Raw genomic sequence first — 21,650 nt, 5'->3', positions numbered from 1 at the left:
TTTCTTGGTATTCATTATCTTATAAAATTAATAACAACATCATAAAAATTGCAATCTTGAATCGCTTTGCTTCCAAACGATCAATAAATTGAATAAGTTTAATACTACATTCAATTTGTATTTGCTTAAGGTCCCGGGTTCGATTCGGTTTAAAAGGAAGTAGATTTGCATTTCTGACACTTTACTTTAATTTAAGTTAATCCAATTATCCGGATTCCTGAATTTCCGAATAACGTCTGGCACTTATTAATCCAGATAATGGGATTTTCTCTTTATTTTAATCTTACAATTTTGAGGCATTTATCTAAAAGTCATAAAAAATTCTAGAAAAATATTTTTTTTGATTAAGTAGTGTGGGGTTCAAACTTTAGACCATTGATTCGTGTGTTCACAACACTACCAAGCTCAAAAGTGGTAAATAATTTATGGTTTCAAAAGTGATATTTTAAGCAAGACAACGACAAGTAATAAGCTCTAAAAATGCCTAGACTTGTACATTATACTCTAAAATAATAACTGCAATTTCCTGTCTACTATGTTTTCATTCGATTTGTCTTTGTTTTTTAAATCAATAGAGAAGCTCTGCTAAAACCCAGAATATTACGTATGCTTAAATATCAAATTTCAAATATTGGAACATAACAAAGAACGTGAAACTTTTCGAACATAATGTTTCTCCCGCCAACTCGCTTCCATTTTGATTACCTAATTCTCTTTTCCCGCCAATTCTCTCGGCTTAATCTGGTAGCTATAAAAATAGCGTACTCTTGAACGAACGAATGGCGTTATTTATTTTTCATTTTCTCTATGCCTCCTGCAAAAGTAAGAGATTGTAAAAAAGAATTACGAATATTAAACCTTCACACACCGTTTTGCATCGAGCTAACGATAAATGGCATAATCGTCTTTTTTTAATGGTATCGTGACAGATTAAAAATACAGTTAAGTGTGTGAAATAGAACCAGAGTAAGGCAAGAGTGTTCAGGTAAAAATCCTGAAAAAGGAAAAGACGTAGAAATAAATCCGCCTCCTTGTAGCGTAGTGGATGGCGCATTCGCATAACATGCTTGAGGTCCCGAGATCGATTCCTGGAATAGTCGACATGAAATATTAATTTAAAAAGTGGTTCTACATTGCAATATTTCATATTCCTGCACTAGCACCTGACGCTTAATGCTGGTCACCTTTCATTTATGTCATAAAAGATCTATATACGTTGCATTTAGTTCACTAATGCAGTACCATATGCACCATCTGGTGCGGACGGTATGATAATGTATGATGACATGATAATATTCATTCGATATTTTAAATGCATCTTTAAAAAAAGAAATCTTTCCCAGAAGTTTTTTTCGGGTAAAAAATTTGAAAAGCAAAATCGAGTACAAATGGATCCGTCTCGTTGTCTACCGATAAGAGCGTTTGCCTACCATGGCTAAAGTCTATGATTCGAATTTCGGCTTGGTCGACTTATTATATATATTCAATACGTGCTTTCAAAACGCAATATTGTATAATTATTTGAATGGTACCTGAAGCGTGACATTAATTGTTTTGTTTTTAATGCAAATTAATAATTACCGGTATAATGATGATGCTGATTTTTTTTTTTATTAATTTCAAAAAAGGTACACGTTTTTTAAAAATTTTATACAGATCTACTTTTATACATCTAGTAAATGTTATTACTGTTACTCTCCAAAAAAAGAGACTAACTCTTGTGCTTGGAGAGTAACTTACACTGTTGTAGTTTATTTATAAGAGTTTAAATCATTTTAAATAATCAAGTTCATGAGAGAAAAAAAATCAGGATATATAAATAAAAGAACATAAACAATAATTCATTCAGACAAATTAAATATTTATGTAGATTTTACAATTGTTAAAAAAAATTCTTTAGATTTACTTTAAATATATTTATTAATATATTATTTTTAATAGTTTTTAGTTAATTGGGGAGATAAATATAATTTTTTACACCTTTGAAGACAAAGCTTTACCACGACTTGTGGAATTTAGGAATTTAATTATTATGTTGGTATCTAAGTGACTTTTTTTCATTTCAAAATCTTTTATTTTTTCTTCGTTGTAAATTTGTATAACAGAATCTGTTTTATAAAGAGTGTCTACTGTATGAACCTTAAATATTTTAGAATATGATAGCAAATATTTCAACAGAGGCACAAAAAACCTATTTGAGAATAGAATATAAAATTGTAGGCATTTACAGTACTCACTATATATCATTGAACGGATTACCCAGCTGTTTCAACATCTTTAGATTTATAACAAAAATGCTAAAACCTTTATATTATTCGTAAGTGAGATTAATTACAGTTATTTCATATATTTGTATATTTTTATCGTTATACTCACACCTAGTGGTGCAAATAGCACTGCATTGGTACTCCACTTGCCGCATATCTAGATTATTTTATACACTTAAGATCGAGTTCATGGACTATAAACTATTACCGTGAAACTCAGTCTTTATGCATATTTCAATCCTACCCAAAACCACGCTGTAATAACCACTTGCATTCTTTTAAAAGATTTTTACCTGAGAGTAGCCATCGAGTTAAAGACACTGTCCAGGGATTTTTATTTTAAGGAATAACCCGCTAAGCCTCTATTTTGAGGCTTGTCAGCAGGTGAGATAGAGGGGATATAGAAGGGGGTAGTTAAAAATACACCTCAACACCCAGACCAATTGAGAATAAAATCTTTCTTATATTTTTTTTCTCGCAACGGCGAGAATCGAACCCGCGACGCTAGTTTCACAGTTGGCCGTCTAACTAACTGCGCTACGGTGCCTGTCAATATCTGGCTCCATTTCACACGAAGAATTATTTGTAAATTTTGGAAGTAGTGTGGCCTTTCTCTAACCCTTAGTGTTTAATTTGTCAAACATAGTACTTACTAACTGTGACTTTATTAAGCCGGTGTAGTCAAAACATTTAAATAAGCGGTGCTAGATACATGATTGTGAAATTTATATTTTTTTGGCTTGTATGAAGGGCGTCGAAGGTAAGAAATAAATAAAAATAATTTTTTTATTTATTTCTTTCTTTGGTTTTCAAACAATACAAAAATAATTCATAATACTCATAAATATTGAAACAAAAAAAAAGACACTACTTATTTTTCATCAATTACATGTTAACACTAACTAAATACATGTTTATATAAAATGAGCAAAATAAATTATTAAATTGAATTTGAATTATTGTAAAAATTGTTCGAATAAATAATAAAATAAACATGAATGAAATACGCATTTAAATTAAATTAACAATAAAAATTATTAAAATTAAATTATTTAAAAAAAAAAACATTCATTAAAATAAAACAATTTTTAAAAATTCATCAGATACTAATAAAACCAATGAACAAAATATGCATCGAAACAAAACCAGCAATGTAATCCATCAAAATTAAATGTACTAAATTAATATGATAATAATAATGTAATATAAATCAGCCTCGCGCGTTAGCCTGCCATGCAAGATGTCTCGGGTTCGATTCCCGACATGGTTGATATAAAATATTTAATTTAAAGGGTGTTTTCACACGAGAATATTTCATAGTCCCTGGACTGGTACCTAAAGCGTAAGACTGATCATCTTACCTTCATGTAACAAAACTGATCAAGATATGCTGCGATTGGTGTGGGAATGATGATGATAAATATGAATTTTTTGAAAATTGTAATTAACAAATACTTTTGAAACTGAATTTAATACAAGTAATCACAGTTTAAGCTACCATGTGTGTTTGCCATATGGTCATTGTGATAATATCCGATCAAGGTCCTACATATAATTTTCCAAACACTCAGTGAAAGCGGCAGTGAATATAGTAAAGTAATATCCAAAATAAATTGCTATTTACGAAATTGAAAAATTGAAATTTATAAATGAGTAACTCGTTTTTTGATAAGAAAATATTGCTTTTCTCAATAAGTAAAACCATTAGAAAGACCTAGGGTCTTCAAAACAGTTTTCGGCTATGTAGAGGAAGTATTTTCACTGTATTTTTTATTCTGTCCAGAGTTTATACCTTCAGAGAGTCAAAGAAATAACCTCTAGTTACATTTGCGAAGTCGAGTCTTTTAAGCATTTTCATAAACTCGCTTCCTTATTTTCTTTCCATTTGTACTTTCGAATAAACGATACGCCCCTAGGCGGGACTACGAGAAAAAGGCCGATCACAATTAAGGCTAAAAATGGGTCGCTCACGAAAAAAGCGAATTTTATTTCTCGACGGTGAAAAATGTCGCGCGGGCCATTAAGTTGATGAGTTTATTTCTACCTTATATCTACCCCTCGTGACGATCCCTTATACATTTTACAAACTGCGTGAAAACACGTTTAAAGAAAGCAAAATTATTCAACAGTATTTAGAGTATACTAAAATTTTTGCAAACAATAAATTGTTCAATTTCATCGCCAGGGAGAGAATAATGGAGTTCTTATTTAGTTCCGTATTTTGTGAAATAATTCGTAGAAATCTCAAATACGTCAATAAAAGTTTCGACTCTTTTTTCTAACAATTTTAAATTCGAAATTATTTAGTCAAAATAAGCTTTAACCATTAGCCAATGAATGCAATTGATTAAATTTTTTGTAATATTTTCTTATGCATGTGGAAGTGTACATACGAGTACATAAGTTTAAATTACAAAACAAGAAAATATGCATTAGTTATTATAAACATCCCACTAAGCCGCCTTTCGTTGCTTGCTGGTAGAGATTTAATTATATAAAATTTATCCTGAGTAATAAATATATTTTAATACACAAAATAATGGTCAAAGTAAAAACCATTCAAAAATATAAAAACCCTTGATCGAGTAGCTACTTCCTTATTTCACTCTTGTTTCGTTCATCCGATATACAATGTTATGTCCGTAGGAATAAAATAAAATGTATAAGATAGAGATAAAAAGGAACGTTTTTGCCGAAAGATGTCGGCGTTGAAGAGAGACCAATTGGTCTGGTTCTTCCATATCCTCTCTTTTCCACCTTCTGACAAGCCTCTAAAATAAAAGCTGAGCGTGTTATTACTTTTTAAAGCTTGCAGTTTTAATTAAAATTATGTTCTTTTTTAAGTTTTGCATGAAAGATTTGCTTTTAATATAATATTTTGCTTTGCCCAGCTATATATAATAAAAATGTTTAACATGTATTAGGATCGTGTAAGTTAAATTGAAACTTCTACCTTTATTCCATTTCTTCCTTAAATTTCTCGCGTCTAATGTAATTACATAAAGTAAGGTTTATCCTATTTTTGAAGCTTTTTATCGGGACCTTTTAGTTCTCGGGAACGGGAAAGGGATAACACATTGGGGTTTTATTTTTACTAACGGAATTTTCATCATGTTTTTAATTCCATTTATTATACTGACCATAAAAAAACCTTATAAAATTACTTTGGGCAGATAAGCTTAAAAAGATTAAGACATTTTATTAATTCCAATAAAATACACCGACATAATGTTTTAATTGTTATCTACCGCAGTGTGAAAAACGCAGGTATCGTTAATATTTTATCTTAGTTCTAATGGTGTTTGATAATTTCACAAAAAAACTCACACTCAAAAAATCTGTCAGGTCTTCCTTATCGCGAAAAATTTGCAACGTCATCATAACTGTAACAATTTATAATATGTTTTTTTTATTATAACATAAGAGTTGCATTTACGTTTTAAGTATAAACTATATTATTTTTGTACTTATGCATTCTGAATTATGTCACATGAATTGCAATTACCGTTTTTACGGTTCCATCTCAGAACATATATGGTTTTGCCCATTTAAACAGTATTTTTATTATGTTAAGGAGAATAGGCAGATTTTCTCTTACCCCCAGTATATACGTTTTTATCCATTTGAAAGATATTTCAAAGAACGTTTTTCAATCAAACGACTCATTTCAATTAGCAGTGTGTTCTTAGAAAAATATTATGAACAAAGTGTTTCCGCTGGTGCTGTACTATTTATAATTTATAACATTTAGGATGATTCTCTGATCTCCAATGTTCCACATCTCTGTTGTAATATGTTGATGATTTATAATGCATGCATATCGATCATTTTCGTCAATGTTAACATTTCATTGCAAGTTATTTATATATTGAAACATTGTTTTAACTGTAGTATTTCTGTTTCCAGATGCCCGGAACTCAACGCCTGCATATCAGCTACTCTTTGGTGTGATGGAAACAACCACTGTCCATCTGGGTATGACGAAGAAGACTCTAACTGCGCATTTCAATTCGGCATACCGTTCATCTACATCCTCATAGGCACCGGTGCCGTCTGCCTCCTCATTATTCCAATCATTTTCACAATGTGCATCCGGTTCTGCCAGCACAAGCACAGAGAGAAGAAGAAGATCAAAGCGCAGATGGAGGCCAACTCGAGCTCAAATAACCACCTTCATGTAAATCATATGCACTCTAACGGAATAGGGAGGTATCCTATCCCCACCCCTGATACATATGTGGCCAATGAGCCTAATTACACTCCCCCGCAAAAGTACGCGACAATAGACAAGTACAGTATGGGATCAAAGTATTCAACAGCTGAAAGATACGGTCTGAACGACGCTAGGTACAACATCTCAGACCATAGATACGATCCGCACTCGGATGAGAGGTACATGAAGGATACAACCGATCTGCGATACGGGGGTACGCTGGGTAGGTATGGCAGCCATCACAATAACGCGGGATCTAGATATGGTAGCTCCAAAGGAGTCTACGTTCCTTCAACTGAAGACATGTACATAGAAGGCAAAGACAGCTTTTGTTGACAAGAGCTTGAGATGGTGGAAACCACAGTTTAGCGCGGGATGAACTGTTTCTTTATGCGTTTTTTAAAACCTCGTACAGTGTGTTATTTTTATTTATTTTTTACCTTTTGTAAACTACTTGTATCTTGCAACATAACATTGTCTCAAAATTTACAAAGAAAATTGTTTGCTATAAAACGTATAAATAAATATTTTCAAAAAATATTTTCAAAAAACCACGCACCCAACAAAATTAGCTTGTGGTATTTTTTTGTGTATTGTGTGCAGTACTTTTAAGCTACATTCATATTTAAATTATCATAGTACTTGATTTTGCTTATGAATTGGCCAACGTATTGTTTTTTCTTGGTTTAAAAATTTCGGTTTTATTATTTATGTTAAATATCTCATAAAATTAATGAGCTTTTGAAAATAACTTATGGAAATCGTGAATCCAAATTTGACTGATATAATGATGTTATATTATTTAATGTCAAATCAACAAAATAAATTTTGACGTTGACGTTGAATAATATTTTTTTGTTTTATTAACATAATAAAAATTTAAAATTTGTCGAATATAATAGATATTAAATATATAATATCACACTGTGCGTTGTTTAATTCGCCACTGCGCGGTTTTCACTCAAATCTGTATTTTAAAAAAATCGACTGATTTTTGTATGTATAATATTAAAAACGTAGTTAACATTGTTTTAGCATATTAAGATAATTGGTCATAATTTAAATAGACGCTCTCATGGGTATATTCACTGTCGTTCCGTAAAAGATAAAAAGCCACACATTTTTTACTATAAAATTAAACTCTTAATAAATCACCATCCCTTAAGATATGCAGATCAAAGTAACACTTAAAATAAATGAAATAGTTTATAAAAATAAATGTCTATCTTTAACTATGCAGGTTTTGCCCATTTTTGTGTATCAGACGGGTTTATATGTATTAATATTATGCGTTACATAGTTTTTTTGTGTACTCATTTAAAATCATAGCTCAAAAAAATATTTAAATCTCTCATGCACCCTAAATTTGTGTTCAATCAAATAGTTATACCAAGTTTGTATTTATTCTGGGTTTCTCGTTAGTAAAAGTGAAAGGATACAGTGCAAGTTCAATATTAGGACCACAGTCAGGCTTTTCTAATTGGAATAAAATCTCACTACGGAAAAATTAAAAAATACAATTTAAACAAAACAGCCAATGATATCAAAATCAGGAGAATAAACACAAAATGTAAATAAATATTAAAAACAATGGTTTATGTCCTTTCTACCGCATGCCTGTGTTTGATGCTTTGTAGATTCGTTTTTCCTTGTTTATGTTTTTTTATTTTTTTATTAATTTTATTAATTGTCTAACGGAACGAGCTGTGATTAACTCTACTGCGTGTGATTCGGGATTGACGGCAATATTGTGTATGATAATTTTTAGACTTTTTGTACAGAAAAATTGTCGAAATGGATCAAGTGGGACACTGTTTTAGCATTATTTTTTAATTATAAATGAAATGTACATTTTTGTAATAAACTATTATTAACGATTTAACAATTTTAAGACTCTTAAAATGTTGTGAATAGATAATAAAATGGAAAATGAAGAATTTTAAACGATTTTAAGAAAACATTTTAAGCGTTTGATTTTTAGTAGGAATGAATAATCGTTCATTTTTATGCGAAAATAAAAAAAACGAAATGGTTTTAATTTCACTTGTGTATTTATAAACTCATTGTATATAAACTAAACAGATAAAATAATATACATTATACAATCATACTTGTAAGATTTTTCTCATGTATCGTCAAAAATATTTAGTTGGTTTTATTTGTACATGGCTCAAGTTTCATTGTATCGTATCCAATAGCATTTTTTTACATACTGTAAATACACATGTTTTTCTTGATTATTTTAATTTTGTTTATCAAATTGATTATGAAAAATAAGTAGAATGTATCAATAAACTTCTTTGTAATATAAACTAATAATTAATTTACTGTTTTTATGTGAGTTTGTTACCCGGGAATATCTTGGAATTTATTATTTCATTATTAATAAAAATATAATAATCAAATAAACTGTTTCATTTACAACTAATCCAATAAATTTGAACTTGTCAAGATAAGACATATAATTACAATATTTCCATGTCATATATATAACAGATATTAAAAACATAAAGGAAATGCAATTATGGCGTGATGGCGTGTAATTGGCTAAATTTAGGCATCACAAATCGTCTAATATTCACTATTCTTCCTATGATTTTACATTGTATGTATTATCAATCTACTGATGAATAAGCGTTCCTCTAAAATCTCAAAGTAGCTGATGATCTTGCCGCTATGCAACATAATCTTTTGAAGTAATTGCGGAGTGAGGTATTTGATAGAAATCAGCAAAAAAGAAAAAAAAATAGGTAATTTTATAACAGTATTGTAATATTGAAATAAAATTTCAAATCTCGATACTGATCTTACATTTCAAACGGAAACGTGATAGGATAGTACAATAACGTCAAATAAGTTAGGTATTACCAACTCTTCGATATATCAATCTATCGGAGACCAAAGTACCAGAGTAAAATAAAGAGAAGGTAAATAGTAATTGGTATAAATAAAATTTACGTCGAAAATAATCCAAATAGGAAAAGAAACAATTGAACATTTGTACGTTTCTCTAAAAGTGGGTTATTTCACCATTATTCAAAAATGAGTTTAATTTATTTCTTTTATTGATTTAAATATTCAAGTACAAAGAATAAGCACATAAGGAGACTTATTTTTATAAGCAATATCTTCTAGCCAATCAAAAAACAGACTAGTAAAAAGAAGAAAAATTTACATGAATAAAATCTAATTAATTAAAAATAACTGGTGTTTTTTAATGGGAAGATAAGGCTTGCACATATTAACTTAAATAAAAAGTACATAATGTTATACATACACTTTTCTTAAATGTTCTTTATCTCTGTTGTAATATGTTAATATAAATAGCTCCCCGGGGAGTTGAATCCAGTCCTTGTCTACAAAAATTTGGACAAACTCAAAATATTGTTGATAAATTACCTGGTCCATGAAGAAGTATAGAAATTGAAAAAATAACATTTTCAGGCGTTGCCTAGTATGTATGTAGGTGAAATAATTAAATAAGTTGAATCTCACCTGCATAAATAAAGGTTTCAGCTCTCTAACTTCACAAACATCATCAGATGAAAGAATTGAAGGAATATAGATGTTCAAATATAGGCAGAATGGTGAATGTTACACAGTGTGTAAAGTGGCCACTTAAACCAGCCAGTGACAGGTCATAAGCCCTGTAGATACCAAGACTTCTATATTACCTTTTCTTAAATGTTCTTCATCTCTGTTGTAATATGTTAATTATACATATTAAATGAAAGGGAATGTGGAATCAGATAATAAGTTTGGAAGGAGAGAGAAAGAGGAACCAAAGAAAGAAAAGGAATAAAAATACATATTTCATAAAACAATAAAATACAGGAAGGTAAGGATTCTAAGATTATATAGTAATGTTTCAGGTGAGGGTGGCTATAGAAGGTGTATAAAGTTATATGAATTGGTAGCTCATTTCAAAGTCTAGCACCTTGAACAGAAAGGAATAGCTGAAAAATTATGGGCTATGTCGAAGAGTGGAATGTGTTCTCTCCTAAGAAGAGCTAAGCGAAACCTTGATCAGAAAGATAAATGAAATTCTCAGCAAGATATTTCGAGCGCAAGGGTATATTCCACCGTCGTCGGATGTAAAACATTATGGAGAACAATGTAAATTGTAACCTGTGATAGATCTGCGCATTAAATACCCCACGGCCTAATTTGTAAAGGTGGGAGATTACAATATTCCGGAAGCGATGTAGTCTTCGGAAGAATCATTAATTTCAAATAATATCGCAACTCCTAGGGCAAACGCAATTTTGAATATGAATGTGTAGTATTAACAACAGCTTAAACAGTTTTAATTCAGACTAAATGTAATTAGGTAACTTTTGACCTTGTTTTTTGGATTTGATAAATGTTTGCAAGTAGCTTAATCATTTGATAACCTTGTGACTGAAAATAAACTTTTTAAATATTTTTTTTATTCCATGTCCGCTCCCTAGTTGGAGCATATGGTGTCCACAAAGATCCTCTGAGCATCTCTGTCAGCTGCCAGCTCCTGTGCATCCTCTCGCGTGGTTAAGGCTCTCAGGAGGCATTCGCAGTACATGGCCAAGCCAACCGTATCGCCTCTGCTGAATGAACATTATCACCCATTGAATATTTCAAAGAAAGTCGCGATTCTACCTCTGAGTTTCTTGATTTTTAGAAAGCAGATTGTATTACATAAATGCTTGTATATTAAAATTATTTTATCCTTTATAGGTTGAAAGCGGTAAGCCGTGTATGAAAAAGAAAAAAAAAAAAAGTAAATATTCGTTAATGTCATAACCATCATCAATCCCTTCCAGTATCTATTGTTGCTATGAGACTGCATTGGTACAACAACCGCAATGTTTTATGATTTTTTTTATTATATTAATAATGAATTAAATATGATCAATCTCTTGTTTCAAGTGTCCAGAGATGATAAGTATTTTCAATTTCTGAAATCTGAATAAGTATTTTTTTTCAAACACTGTTTTATCTACATACGTATTGAAACTATTAAATGAATAACACCTTTTAAATTATTGATAGGCTAGAAATTAACATTAATCAGGAAATAATCCCATAAAAAGGGCAAGAAGACAAACAAATAAACTACATAAAACGATATTAAATTTTCCTTCAAAATTGACGTTTATTGAAATAATTGTAATATTGAATTTAATATTCGTGATATTCAGCGCAGGTACATTTACCTGTGTCACTCAATCTTCTAGACAAAGGATAAATTCTACGGAAAATAATGCGATTCTTTAGACTACCTTTCAATCTTCATCCTCCGGGAATCAAACCTTCAACCCAAATCAATGTCTTGTTTGAGAATCCATTATTGGATAACATTTCACTATTTGAATACCTAATCTGAGACTTTTAAGCCATGAATTGTATCAGGTTTTTTTCATTTTTCCAAAATTCAACAGAAGCGATTAAAAACTTCTTTTTTTTTAATAGTAAACAAGTTTTCGGGTTTGAAATTTACACGTCCGATAACACTTCAATAAAATAATATGTGACATAAAAATAATGATTACAGTAAACAACTACTCTCGTTTGTGAAGACTTCGAATAGGATTTGAGAAAAGCCATAAATCAAAATGTTTCGTACTAAAAACACGGAGTTTATTATTTTTATAGAACACTTTATTTTGAAAGAAAACAACTTTAAATACTTTAAAAGCATATATTTCTAACCAAAGCAACGTCTAAAAAATTTAATATCAAACCAACAAACACATTATATATTATTTAACCATTTTGAATGAGAGTGCCTGCCAATTTTTATTTTATTTTATTTTGTAAGATAATTCAACAAAGAGACATTTTTTTAAAACATAAAATTTCACTATATTTAGCCAAACTATTCCAAATACATAAAATATAAATATCTTTAATTACAGAATTACACAGAAAAAATAGAATTACATCTGTTTTTATTTTGTATTCCTTGAACAAAATAGTTGTACATGTGTTCTTATAAACTATTGTTAATTAAGATTTATTCCAAAGAGATTATTTGCAAAATTTGGAAAAGGATCATGAAAGATGTCTATCTTGCTATTTCGGCAATATATGTTGGATTCTCGACACATGCGGGCTAAACGATATGTTACATTGCTCGAAAATTAAGACAGCTTAAACATATCCCGATGTCTGAGTGTACCTTATCCCGCAATTATATGATTTTTATTAAAAAGATTAGTATCTACTTTATAACATACTATTTTAGAGATAAATTTTATCTCGAAAACAGCACAGCGTTTTGTCGGGGAATCAAAATGAAAAACAATAAGAAGTGGCCAGTAATTTAGATATGGGTAAGAAATTAGGGGCGGTGTGATTATCTGATGAAAATATCATTTTATATACTTACAGATATAAATTTGAATTGTCCGCTTGGTGGTCTAGTGGTTAGTGCATCTTCTTATCATTCATGGGGTCGCGGATTTAATTCCAGGCAAGGTCGACATTAAATATTTAGAAACGCGTTTTAAGACTGAAATATTTTATAGTCACTGGATTGGCCATAAGCGTAAAAATAATTATTTTACCTTCATGTTTTTATACTAAAAATGATTATTTTTAAAGTACGGTTGGGTACAAATACTGTGTCATATGCACCACTATGTTATTTCTAGCAATGACAACGTGAAGTATTTGTCTAGTAGGTAGAATACTAGCGCTTGCATCATAATATTACGAGTTTTACGTTGACTTTGCCAAAAATTGAACCTGAGACCCCAAATATTTCAACTCGGTGGATGTTTTTAACCAGTTGTCAATAACGCCCTATAAGAATGTGGGAATAGAGATCTCGTAATAAGGGGGTTGAACCTTAGACTTCTGATCCGTGAATCCGCACACTAGCCACATATAGGGTTGCCAACCGTCTAGAATTAGCCGGATTGTCTCGGAATTGAAATTGCAGTCCAGAAAAAGTTCCGGAATTCCAGAGAAAGCTATCGAACAATGTCACCTACACTCCAAAATAGATATTTTTATTGATCTATACCGGTCATGCTCAACCTTTTTTTTTCGGGCCACATTCATATGTTTACTGAATAACGCGGGCCGCAACATTATACCAGCCAATACCAGATCAAACATTAACAACAGCTCTTCCACGATTTTTTTTTGTAATTTTCGTATACTATACCGCAAAATACAATTTTAAAAAAAATCTTTAAATTATGAAGGATTTAAAAAAAATTAATAACCCGCTAAGCTGCTATTTAGAGGCTTGTGGATAAGTGGAATATAGTGAATATGGAAGGAGTAATCAAAAATACATCACAACACCCAGACTAATTGAGAAAAAAAATTCTTTGATTTATTCTTGCAACTGGCGGGAATAGAACCCGCAACGCCAGTTTCACAGTTGGTCGTCTAACCAACTGCGCCACGGTTCCTGTATCCAAACTTTAACCAAAAAAATATTGTGATTTTCGAAAAATATTTTTTAAAACTATTTTTGACAAATAGTTTGTCTTTTAAACTCGTTTAAGCACTTTAAAACAACCGGCCTTTTACAAATAAAAGGTTACGAGTAAAATCATTTTCAAACTGCAGTGATTAGCGCATTTCCTCGCCATGCAAGAGGTCTCGGGTTCAATTACCGGCATGGTTGATGTGAAAATATTTCATTTAAAAGGCGTAATAACACTGTAATATTAATATAGTAGTCCCTGAACTGGCACTTAAAACATAAGACTGATCATATTACCTTCATGTAACAAAAAATAATCAAGATCAACTGCGTTTGGTGTACCAATGCAGTATCCTATGCACCATTAGGTGCAAAAGGGGGAATAATGATGAAAATACCCCACCAGGAAGGCTAAGTTAGTAAGCGAGCAACGATTGTTCGCTCGTATTTTATGATATTTAAAACTTAAAATGCAAATTTCGGTTTTTTTTTTACAATATAAAAAAGAGGTAAAAAGGGGTATTCAAAAAAAGGATAATTACATAGCAATAAAATACATAATAACACAAAAAATAGTAAACGAAAAAATGCCTCAAAGGCATGGCCTGTTCGTGGGTATACAAAAAAATGACAATGAATTCATTCTTCCATAATAAAGAGACAGTTATAATATTTTTGTGTAACATAAGAAAGAAAATAAAATATTCTGTTAAAACTTAAATGTTATTTATTTATAGTAATTAAAAGGGGAAATTAAAAATATGTAAAAAAAAACATAAAAATATTCCTTATTATTAAAGGGCAACAAAATATATAATAGAAAAAAAGAGTTCATATATTTTGTTTGAATCCAGGATAATGAGTGTTTTTTAAAAGAAGGAAAATTTTTAAAGTTTGGAATCAATGAAATATTATCAGTAAAAAAATTTTTGGGCCTATAAAAATGGATGTCTCTGTGCGAGAATTAAATGTTTAAAATGACGTTCTTGATAATAAATGTGTCGGGTCGCACATAAAAGCTTGACAGGCCGCGTGCGGCCCACGGACTTCAGGTTTAGTATGGCTGATTTAAACTTATTTAAGAGTTGAGTTGAGTATAGAAATTGAAAAAATAATATTTTCAGGCGTTGCCTTAGTATGTAGGTGAAATAATTAAATTAGATGAATCTCACCCGCATAAATAAAGGTTTCAGCTCTTTAACTTCACAAACATCAACAGATGAAAGAATTGAGGGGCTATAGATGTTCAAATATAGGCAGAATAATTAATGTTACACAGTGTGTAAAGTGCCATTGACAGGTCATAAGCCCTGTAGATGCCCCGACTTCTATATTACCTTCTCTTAAATGTTTTTCATCTCTGTTGTAATATGTTAATATAAACAGCTCCCCAGGAAGTCGAATCCAGTCCTTGTCTACAAAAATTTGGACAAATTCAAAATATTGTTTTTAATCACTTTAACGAAAAAAATATTGTGGTTGTTAAATGTGTATTATTTATTATTCATATCGTCCTAACACGGCAAGTATGGAGTCCATTTCCTTTTGGGAGTTTATGATTTTAACTACCAAATGGGCATTCTTGAGAACATCAGTATATCACGATAACAGCACTCGACTAACACGCAACACAACAAACCTGGTATAACAACACTTTTGTAAATGACATAATTTCACCGCTTTATCGCAGTGCGCTATTCTTTCATATGAAAGCAAATAATATGGGCACACAATTGTGGAAAATTGCAAATTCATCTTAGTCACGCTTATTATTTTTTCGGCCTATGAAAAATATGATTTTAAGTTTTTGGTTGAAAAAACACAGCAGTAGCTAAACAATATTGGAAGTTAACATATTATAACAGAGATGAAGAACATTTAAGAGAAGGTAATATAGAAGTCTAGGCATCTACAGGCCTTATGACCTGTAAATGGCTGGTTTAAGTGGCCACTTTACACACCGTGTAACATTCACCATTCTGCCTATATTTGAACATCTATATTCCTTCAATTCTTTCATATAAAATATTGTTGATAAATTGCTGTTTATATTAACATATTACAACAGAGATGAAGAACATTTAAGAAAAAGTAATTTAGAAGTTTGGAGAAAATGAAGGAGGTTTGAAGAAAAATTTGGACAAACTCAAAATATTGTTGATAAATTACCTGGTCCATGAAGAAGTATAGAAATTGAAAAAATAACATTTTCAGGCGTTGCCTAGTATGTAGGTGAAATAATTCAATTAGATGAATCTCACCCGCATAAATAAAAGTTTCAGCTCTTTAACTTCACAAACATCAACAGATGAAAGAATTAAAGGAATATAGATGTTCAAATTTTATTTATTTTATAGATGTTCAAATGCTAAATGTTACAGAGTGTGTAAAGTGGCCACTTAAACCAGCCATTGACAGGTCATAAGCCCTGTAGATGCCTAGACTTCTATATTACCTTCTCTTAAATGTTCTTCATATCTGTTGTGTTATCTGTTGTTGTCATATCTTCAGTGTGTAAAATAATTCAGTCAGATGAATCTCTTTACAACAATAAAGGTTTCAGGTCTTTAACTTTACTCAAATCAACAAATAAAAGAATTGAAGAAATATGGATGTTCAAACATAGGCAAAATGGTTGATGTTACAGTGTGTAAAGTAGCCACTTAAACCAGCCAATGACAGGTTACAAGCCCTGTAAATGCCTGGACTTCCAAATTCCCTTATTTAAGGTATTCTTCATCCCTGTTGTAATTTGTTAATCTTAATGACTTCCGAAGGGGTGAAATCCAATCTTTTGTCTACAAACATTTGGACAAACTCAAATATTGTAATAAAACAAACTGTTTCAAAAAGAAGTTTGAAAATTAAAAAATTGTTTTCAAGCGTTGCCTAGTATGTGAAATAATTCAGTCAGATGAACCTCTGCACAACAATAAAGGTTTCAGCTCTTTAACTTCACTCAAATCAACAAATGGAAGAATTGAAGAAATATCGATGTTCAAACAAAAACATAATGGTGAATGTTACACAGCGTGTAAAGAGGCCACTTAAACCAGCCAATGAAAAATCACAAGCCCTGTAAATGCCTAGACTTCCATATTCCCTTACTTAAGGTATTCTTCGTCCCTGTTGTAATTTGTCAACTTGTTATCACTGTTACACATTTTTTTTTTACAAGAACACTACTGCAGTTTCGAGAGAGCACTTCGAAACGGAATCCGGCTATTATTTTATATTCTCGTCGGCATCTTAAGTTGGTGACAGCTTTTTTTGTTATTCTGTAATTCAGAACCATACGGAAACATTTTGATATAGACTATTTAAAGTTTTAAACCCATCCCTACATCCGCATTCATTTAAGGGTTATTATTTGGCTGAGCTCAGTTCAACAAACAGGATTCTTTGGTCTCAGGTATGGAAGCACTAGCGCTGATGACCTCATCAATTCAGTTGAATTGCAAGACCTCCTCGGAACATCGAATGAAACACAAGCCTTCGATTACCAGAATGTACAAGCCATTATAATGCAATTAATGAGTAAAATTTAGGACAATAGATAACGCGTGGTAATGAAATCATTTATCGGCAATAATCGTCTTGAGTTGGTTACCCCACCAAAGCAGTAAACTTGTTAATATATAATTATTTTTGCTTTTCGTGTTTTGTATTTGTATCCACACAGTGTCTGTATGAATATATGTCATATACTCGTACATTTGACATTTGTGCGGATGTTGGGCCACCGGCAGCTGACAGTAGCTTGTTACTTGACCTAATGTCTACATAGTAATTAAATGTGTGAGCTGTACTAATAATATAATGTTGTTTTCTTTTTCTTTATTTTTTAATTTTTTTTTTTCTCTCTTACATATGTATATATGTATAAATACGTACATATGTATTTATATCTGTGTGGATTTAAATGTGAAAAGATAATATTTTATATGTATTTTATATATCTTTTTTTAGACACTATAAGTATAATATATTAAATCATGTAAATGAATGCCTCAACACGGGTTTTGCCCAGTGAGGTATTCATATTTTTTTTTTAAAGTTTTATGTAAAACGTGAAATAATAAATAAATCAAAATATAATTATTTTTCATGATGGATATAAACCTAGACAAGTAAGTATTGTTTTTAAAATAAATGGTATAGAAATTCCATTCATGACTTCAGTCAAAAACTTAGGTATCATTATTCATAAGCATTTGGGGTGGCACGATCAGGTTAACGAAGTTAGTCGTAAACTTTATTGCAGTTTGCACTCACTTAAAAGGTTACAGAATTTTTTGCCAATTAATGTTAAGCAAACATTAGCCCAGACTTTACTTCTTCCACTCCTTGACTATGCGGATGCTAACTCTGAATTACTTGATAAGTTAGAACGATTGCAGAATATTTGTATTCGTGATATCTTAGATCCTCGCAAATTTGACCACATAACCGAGTATCGCACGCAACTACACTGGCTCAGTATCAGACATAGAAGAAACATTCACATTCTATCACTTCTTCACAATTATTAAATATACCCACCTCGCCTGATTATCTGAGAGAGCTCATCCAACCTATTTCACAACACGGACTATATCTTCGTTCTAGTAACGAGAGAACCCTTTTAATATCCTGTCATTGCTTTAATTTTCTTGCCTCCTCTTTCACAGTAGTAGCCGCTGGATTGTGAAATAATCTACCCACTAATGTTAGAGACTCTAGATTAAAATGTCGCTATCTAAATATTTAAATTGTTCCTTTATCCTTCTTTCTTTCTTTCCCATCCTCTCTCCTTTCTTCATAGTATAGTGTTAATTTTTCTTTATATATTTTTATTTTCTTAATTTTTGTTTTTAATTTTTGTATAAAATTGTAAGATTCAATATGTCTATGTATTTATAATTTTCTCAAACTGAACGGTTTGGGTAGGTAGGAAGAAATTGCCTTAAGGCAATATGCCCGCCCTTATATGTATATTTTATTTCATTTATTTTATTTTATTCATTTAGATAACCAGCAGCTATAATTATCTAATATGTATATGACAAAACAAATGACAAATAAGCCAATTACAGGTTTTCACAAGTAGCATCACAGTAAATTAAAAAAGATTCTCGAACATAAAATGAATAGTAATTTAGTGTGAATTCAAAAGAAAAGAAAAAATACTACGAACTATTTCCAAAGCAAACGCCGTACGTCATTAAGATTATTTGCAAATAAATCTATGTTAAATGATTTATTTATTACATTAAAATTATTAAAAGTTCGCCATAAATATGAAATTTGCCTATAATAAGATGAAACAAGAGGTATCTGAAGAAGAAGGTTATTTCTTTATATTGAATATGTATATAAAGTGTCAAATAAATAAATAAATATTGTTATTTACAGTGAACATTATAATACAACCTTATATAGGTACGATATAAGAAACTTGACAATCAATTTAAGAAGAATGACCTCTGGAATAAATATAACCCATACAAAATTATGCTGTTTGAGATTTCATATTTTTAAACGTAACTTCCAAATGATATTGGGATACTGTGGCATTAGGTATCGACTAAGTGAGATTTTCATTTATTTGACTCACTGTAGGACACAAACGGGAGTGAAGATACCTCGGGCGTGGTGAAGTACATTTCGGGTTGGGGAAAGTTGAGTAGTGATTCTCACGACATATAATCTTCGACTAGAGGGTAATTTAAGCACAATGAAGTGTTCAATTAGCTATAACACTGTATATAACGGTCTTCTGAGGTGGTATGGCACGCGTTATACGGATACAAAAGTTACACATGCACATTTGAAGTTTTTTTTAAAGATATCAAAGTGAAAGGGGTCTTAAAAGTTGTTTTTTGGATCGCATTGAACGTAAAAATTATTTAAAAATATATTCCATACTACTTTTGCCCCTCAACAGAAGTTTGAAGTTTATAACTGTCTGAACATTTTTTAATTATCTATATTGATAAATTTCTTTTTTGTTCATAAAGATATAACTAAATCACATTACTAATTTGAACACGTTTTAAAACTACCGAAATGCAAAAAATTTACACTCCGCGGAACTGATTCCGTTGAGCGCCTGACTAAAATTGACGAAAACAATGGCACATTAAAACAATGCTACCCATTTATTACAAAATAAAGTGCAACTCACGCCCTTGGATGCTTATATAATAAGATTTAATGCAGATTATCCAATTTAATTAGACTGATTTTCTTACTTAAATACAAAATGACCGCCGGTTTAGGGGCAAAAAATTGACTTTTTTGAAAACTTCAAGCTCTAGTTGAAGGGCAAAAGTAGTATCAAATATTTTTTTATACATTTTTTGCATCCCGAGTAATCCAAAAGGCAACTTTTTAGACCCCTTTCATTTCAAAATTCGGAAAAAAAATTATCGGCCCACCCTAATGCACAACCTTTACATCGAGTATAGATACCAGGGGCGAACCGTGTATAGAACAGCTTACCATTATATTTAACTAACTATAATAATGTTTTATATTTACTTTATTTACAGAAAAACAAATAAATAATTATCATTTATTTTAAATCATTTTCATCATTTGTATTTTTATCCTAATATAAATATAAATTTTAATAAAGCGCGCCCAGCGCCTACGGTGAGCCAAGAAACTAGCCGATTATTCCAGCTTATTTTTTCATACAAATAACTATATTTTGAATGTATAAACCCCAGTGCGAGTTTTTTTTCCTAGATTAATCTTGCAGATTACACAAATTATTTGAAGATTCCTGATTTGAAAAACAGTATTTCAAACATTGTTTCTTAAGGACTATTTTTCTTTGAGATGGTACTTTTGACATACGACCACAATTACTTTCATGCGTCATATTGCAGGACATATAGCGCTCCACGCGGCTGTTTTTAGCACAATTAATTACTAGAACAATGCGGCCAGTTGACATATCAATTGAATACCTAATATCGACTGAATTCATAAAGGTATTTTTTATTTATTTTTCAATTAATTATATATTAAAGCAATTGATAATATATCAATTTAATATAATATATCACGAAATTACATCGTTTGAGTTGATTTCATGGATGAGAGTTTTTGTATCACACAGAACCACAGAAAAATATCACTTTGTTGTATATATTACTTACATTATATTATGTACCTCCTATGTAGGTACAAATGTATGATATTTTTTATAGCTTACCTGTAAATAAAATCACAATTTGCCACTGATAGATACGCAAGGGGACTATGCACGTAAACATGTAATCCTTTAGATTGTCGAAAATGTCAATGTTCACACGCCGCGACGGCTAGTCTAAAGGAATGTTCGAGAATCCTAGCGCCTCCAAACTAAAGTTCGCGTGGCAACTGAATGGAACTGCGTAGTTAGACGCATAAAATTATCTTGATTTTATCAAATTTTGTGTTTAATACAAACTTTCACTCTGCGACTGGTTTAAAATAAGATGTCATTACTTGTCTAAAATGTCTAAATGAAATTGCTCAACATGTGGTGGATAACATTTAAAGTTGATAGAATTTTCCAGAAGTAAACTGTGTTCTAACGGTTACATTTGCCTGAAACTGCGTAATTACACACATACAAATGTATATAAAATAGAACTTTAGTAATTGGTGTACTATAAATAAGTAACAAGCACAATTGTTAAAAATATAATCTTACACTGCACTGTAACATAGTCGTAATTTTCAGAAAATTTTAGAATTTGAACGAGAGTTAACGGGT

General features: G+C 30.8%; 1 protein-coding gene across 1 annotated transcript in view; it reads left to right on the top strand.

The window, feature by feature from the left end:
- LOC148278207 (uncharacterized) overlaps window positions 1–6,965 on the top strand; it is a 355,411-nt gene extending 348,446 nt beyond the window's left edge. The window contains exon 11 of the mRNA XM_088231756.1: window positions 6,174–6,965. Coding sequence (XP_088087882.1) covers window positions 6,174–6,816 — 643 coding nt within the window. The 3' untranslated portion in view covers window positions 6,817–6,965. The remainder of the gene's footprint in view (window positions 1–6,173) is intronic.
- The last annotated feature ends 14,685 nt before the right edge of the window (window positions 6,966–21,650 follow it).

This window comes from Micrasema longulum, unplaced genomic scaffold (assembly GCF_059751315.1).
Source record: "Micrasema longulum isolate JH-2025_06_02 unplaced genomic scaffold, ASM5975131v1 h1tg000912l, whole genome shotgun sequence".
NCBI classification, from domain to species: Eukaryota; Metazoa; Arthropoda; class Insecta; order Trichoptera; family Brachycentridae; genus Micrasema; species Micrasema longulum.
The sequence above is the reverse complement of the archived record's forward strand: the minus strand, read 5'-3'. Positions and strand labels throughout refer to the sequence as shown.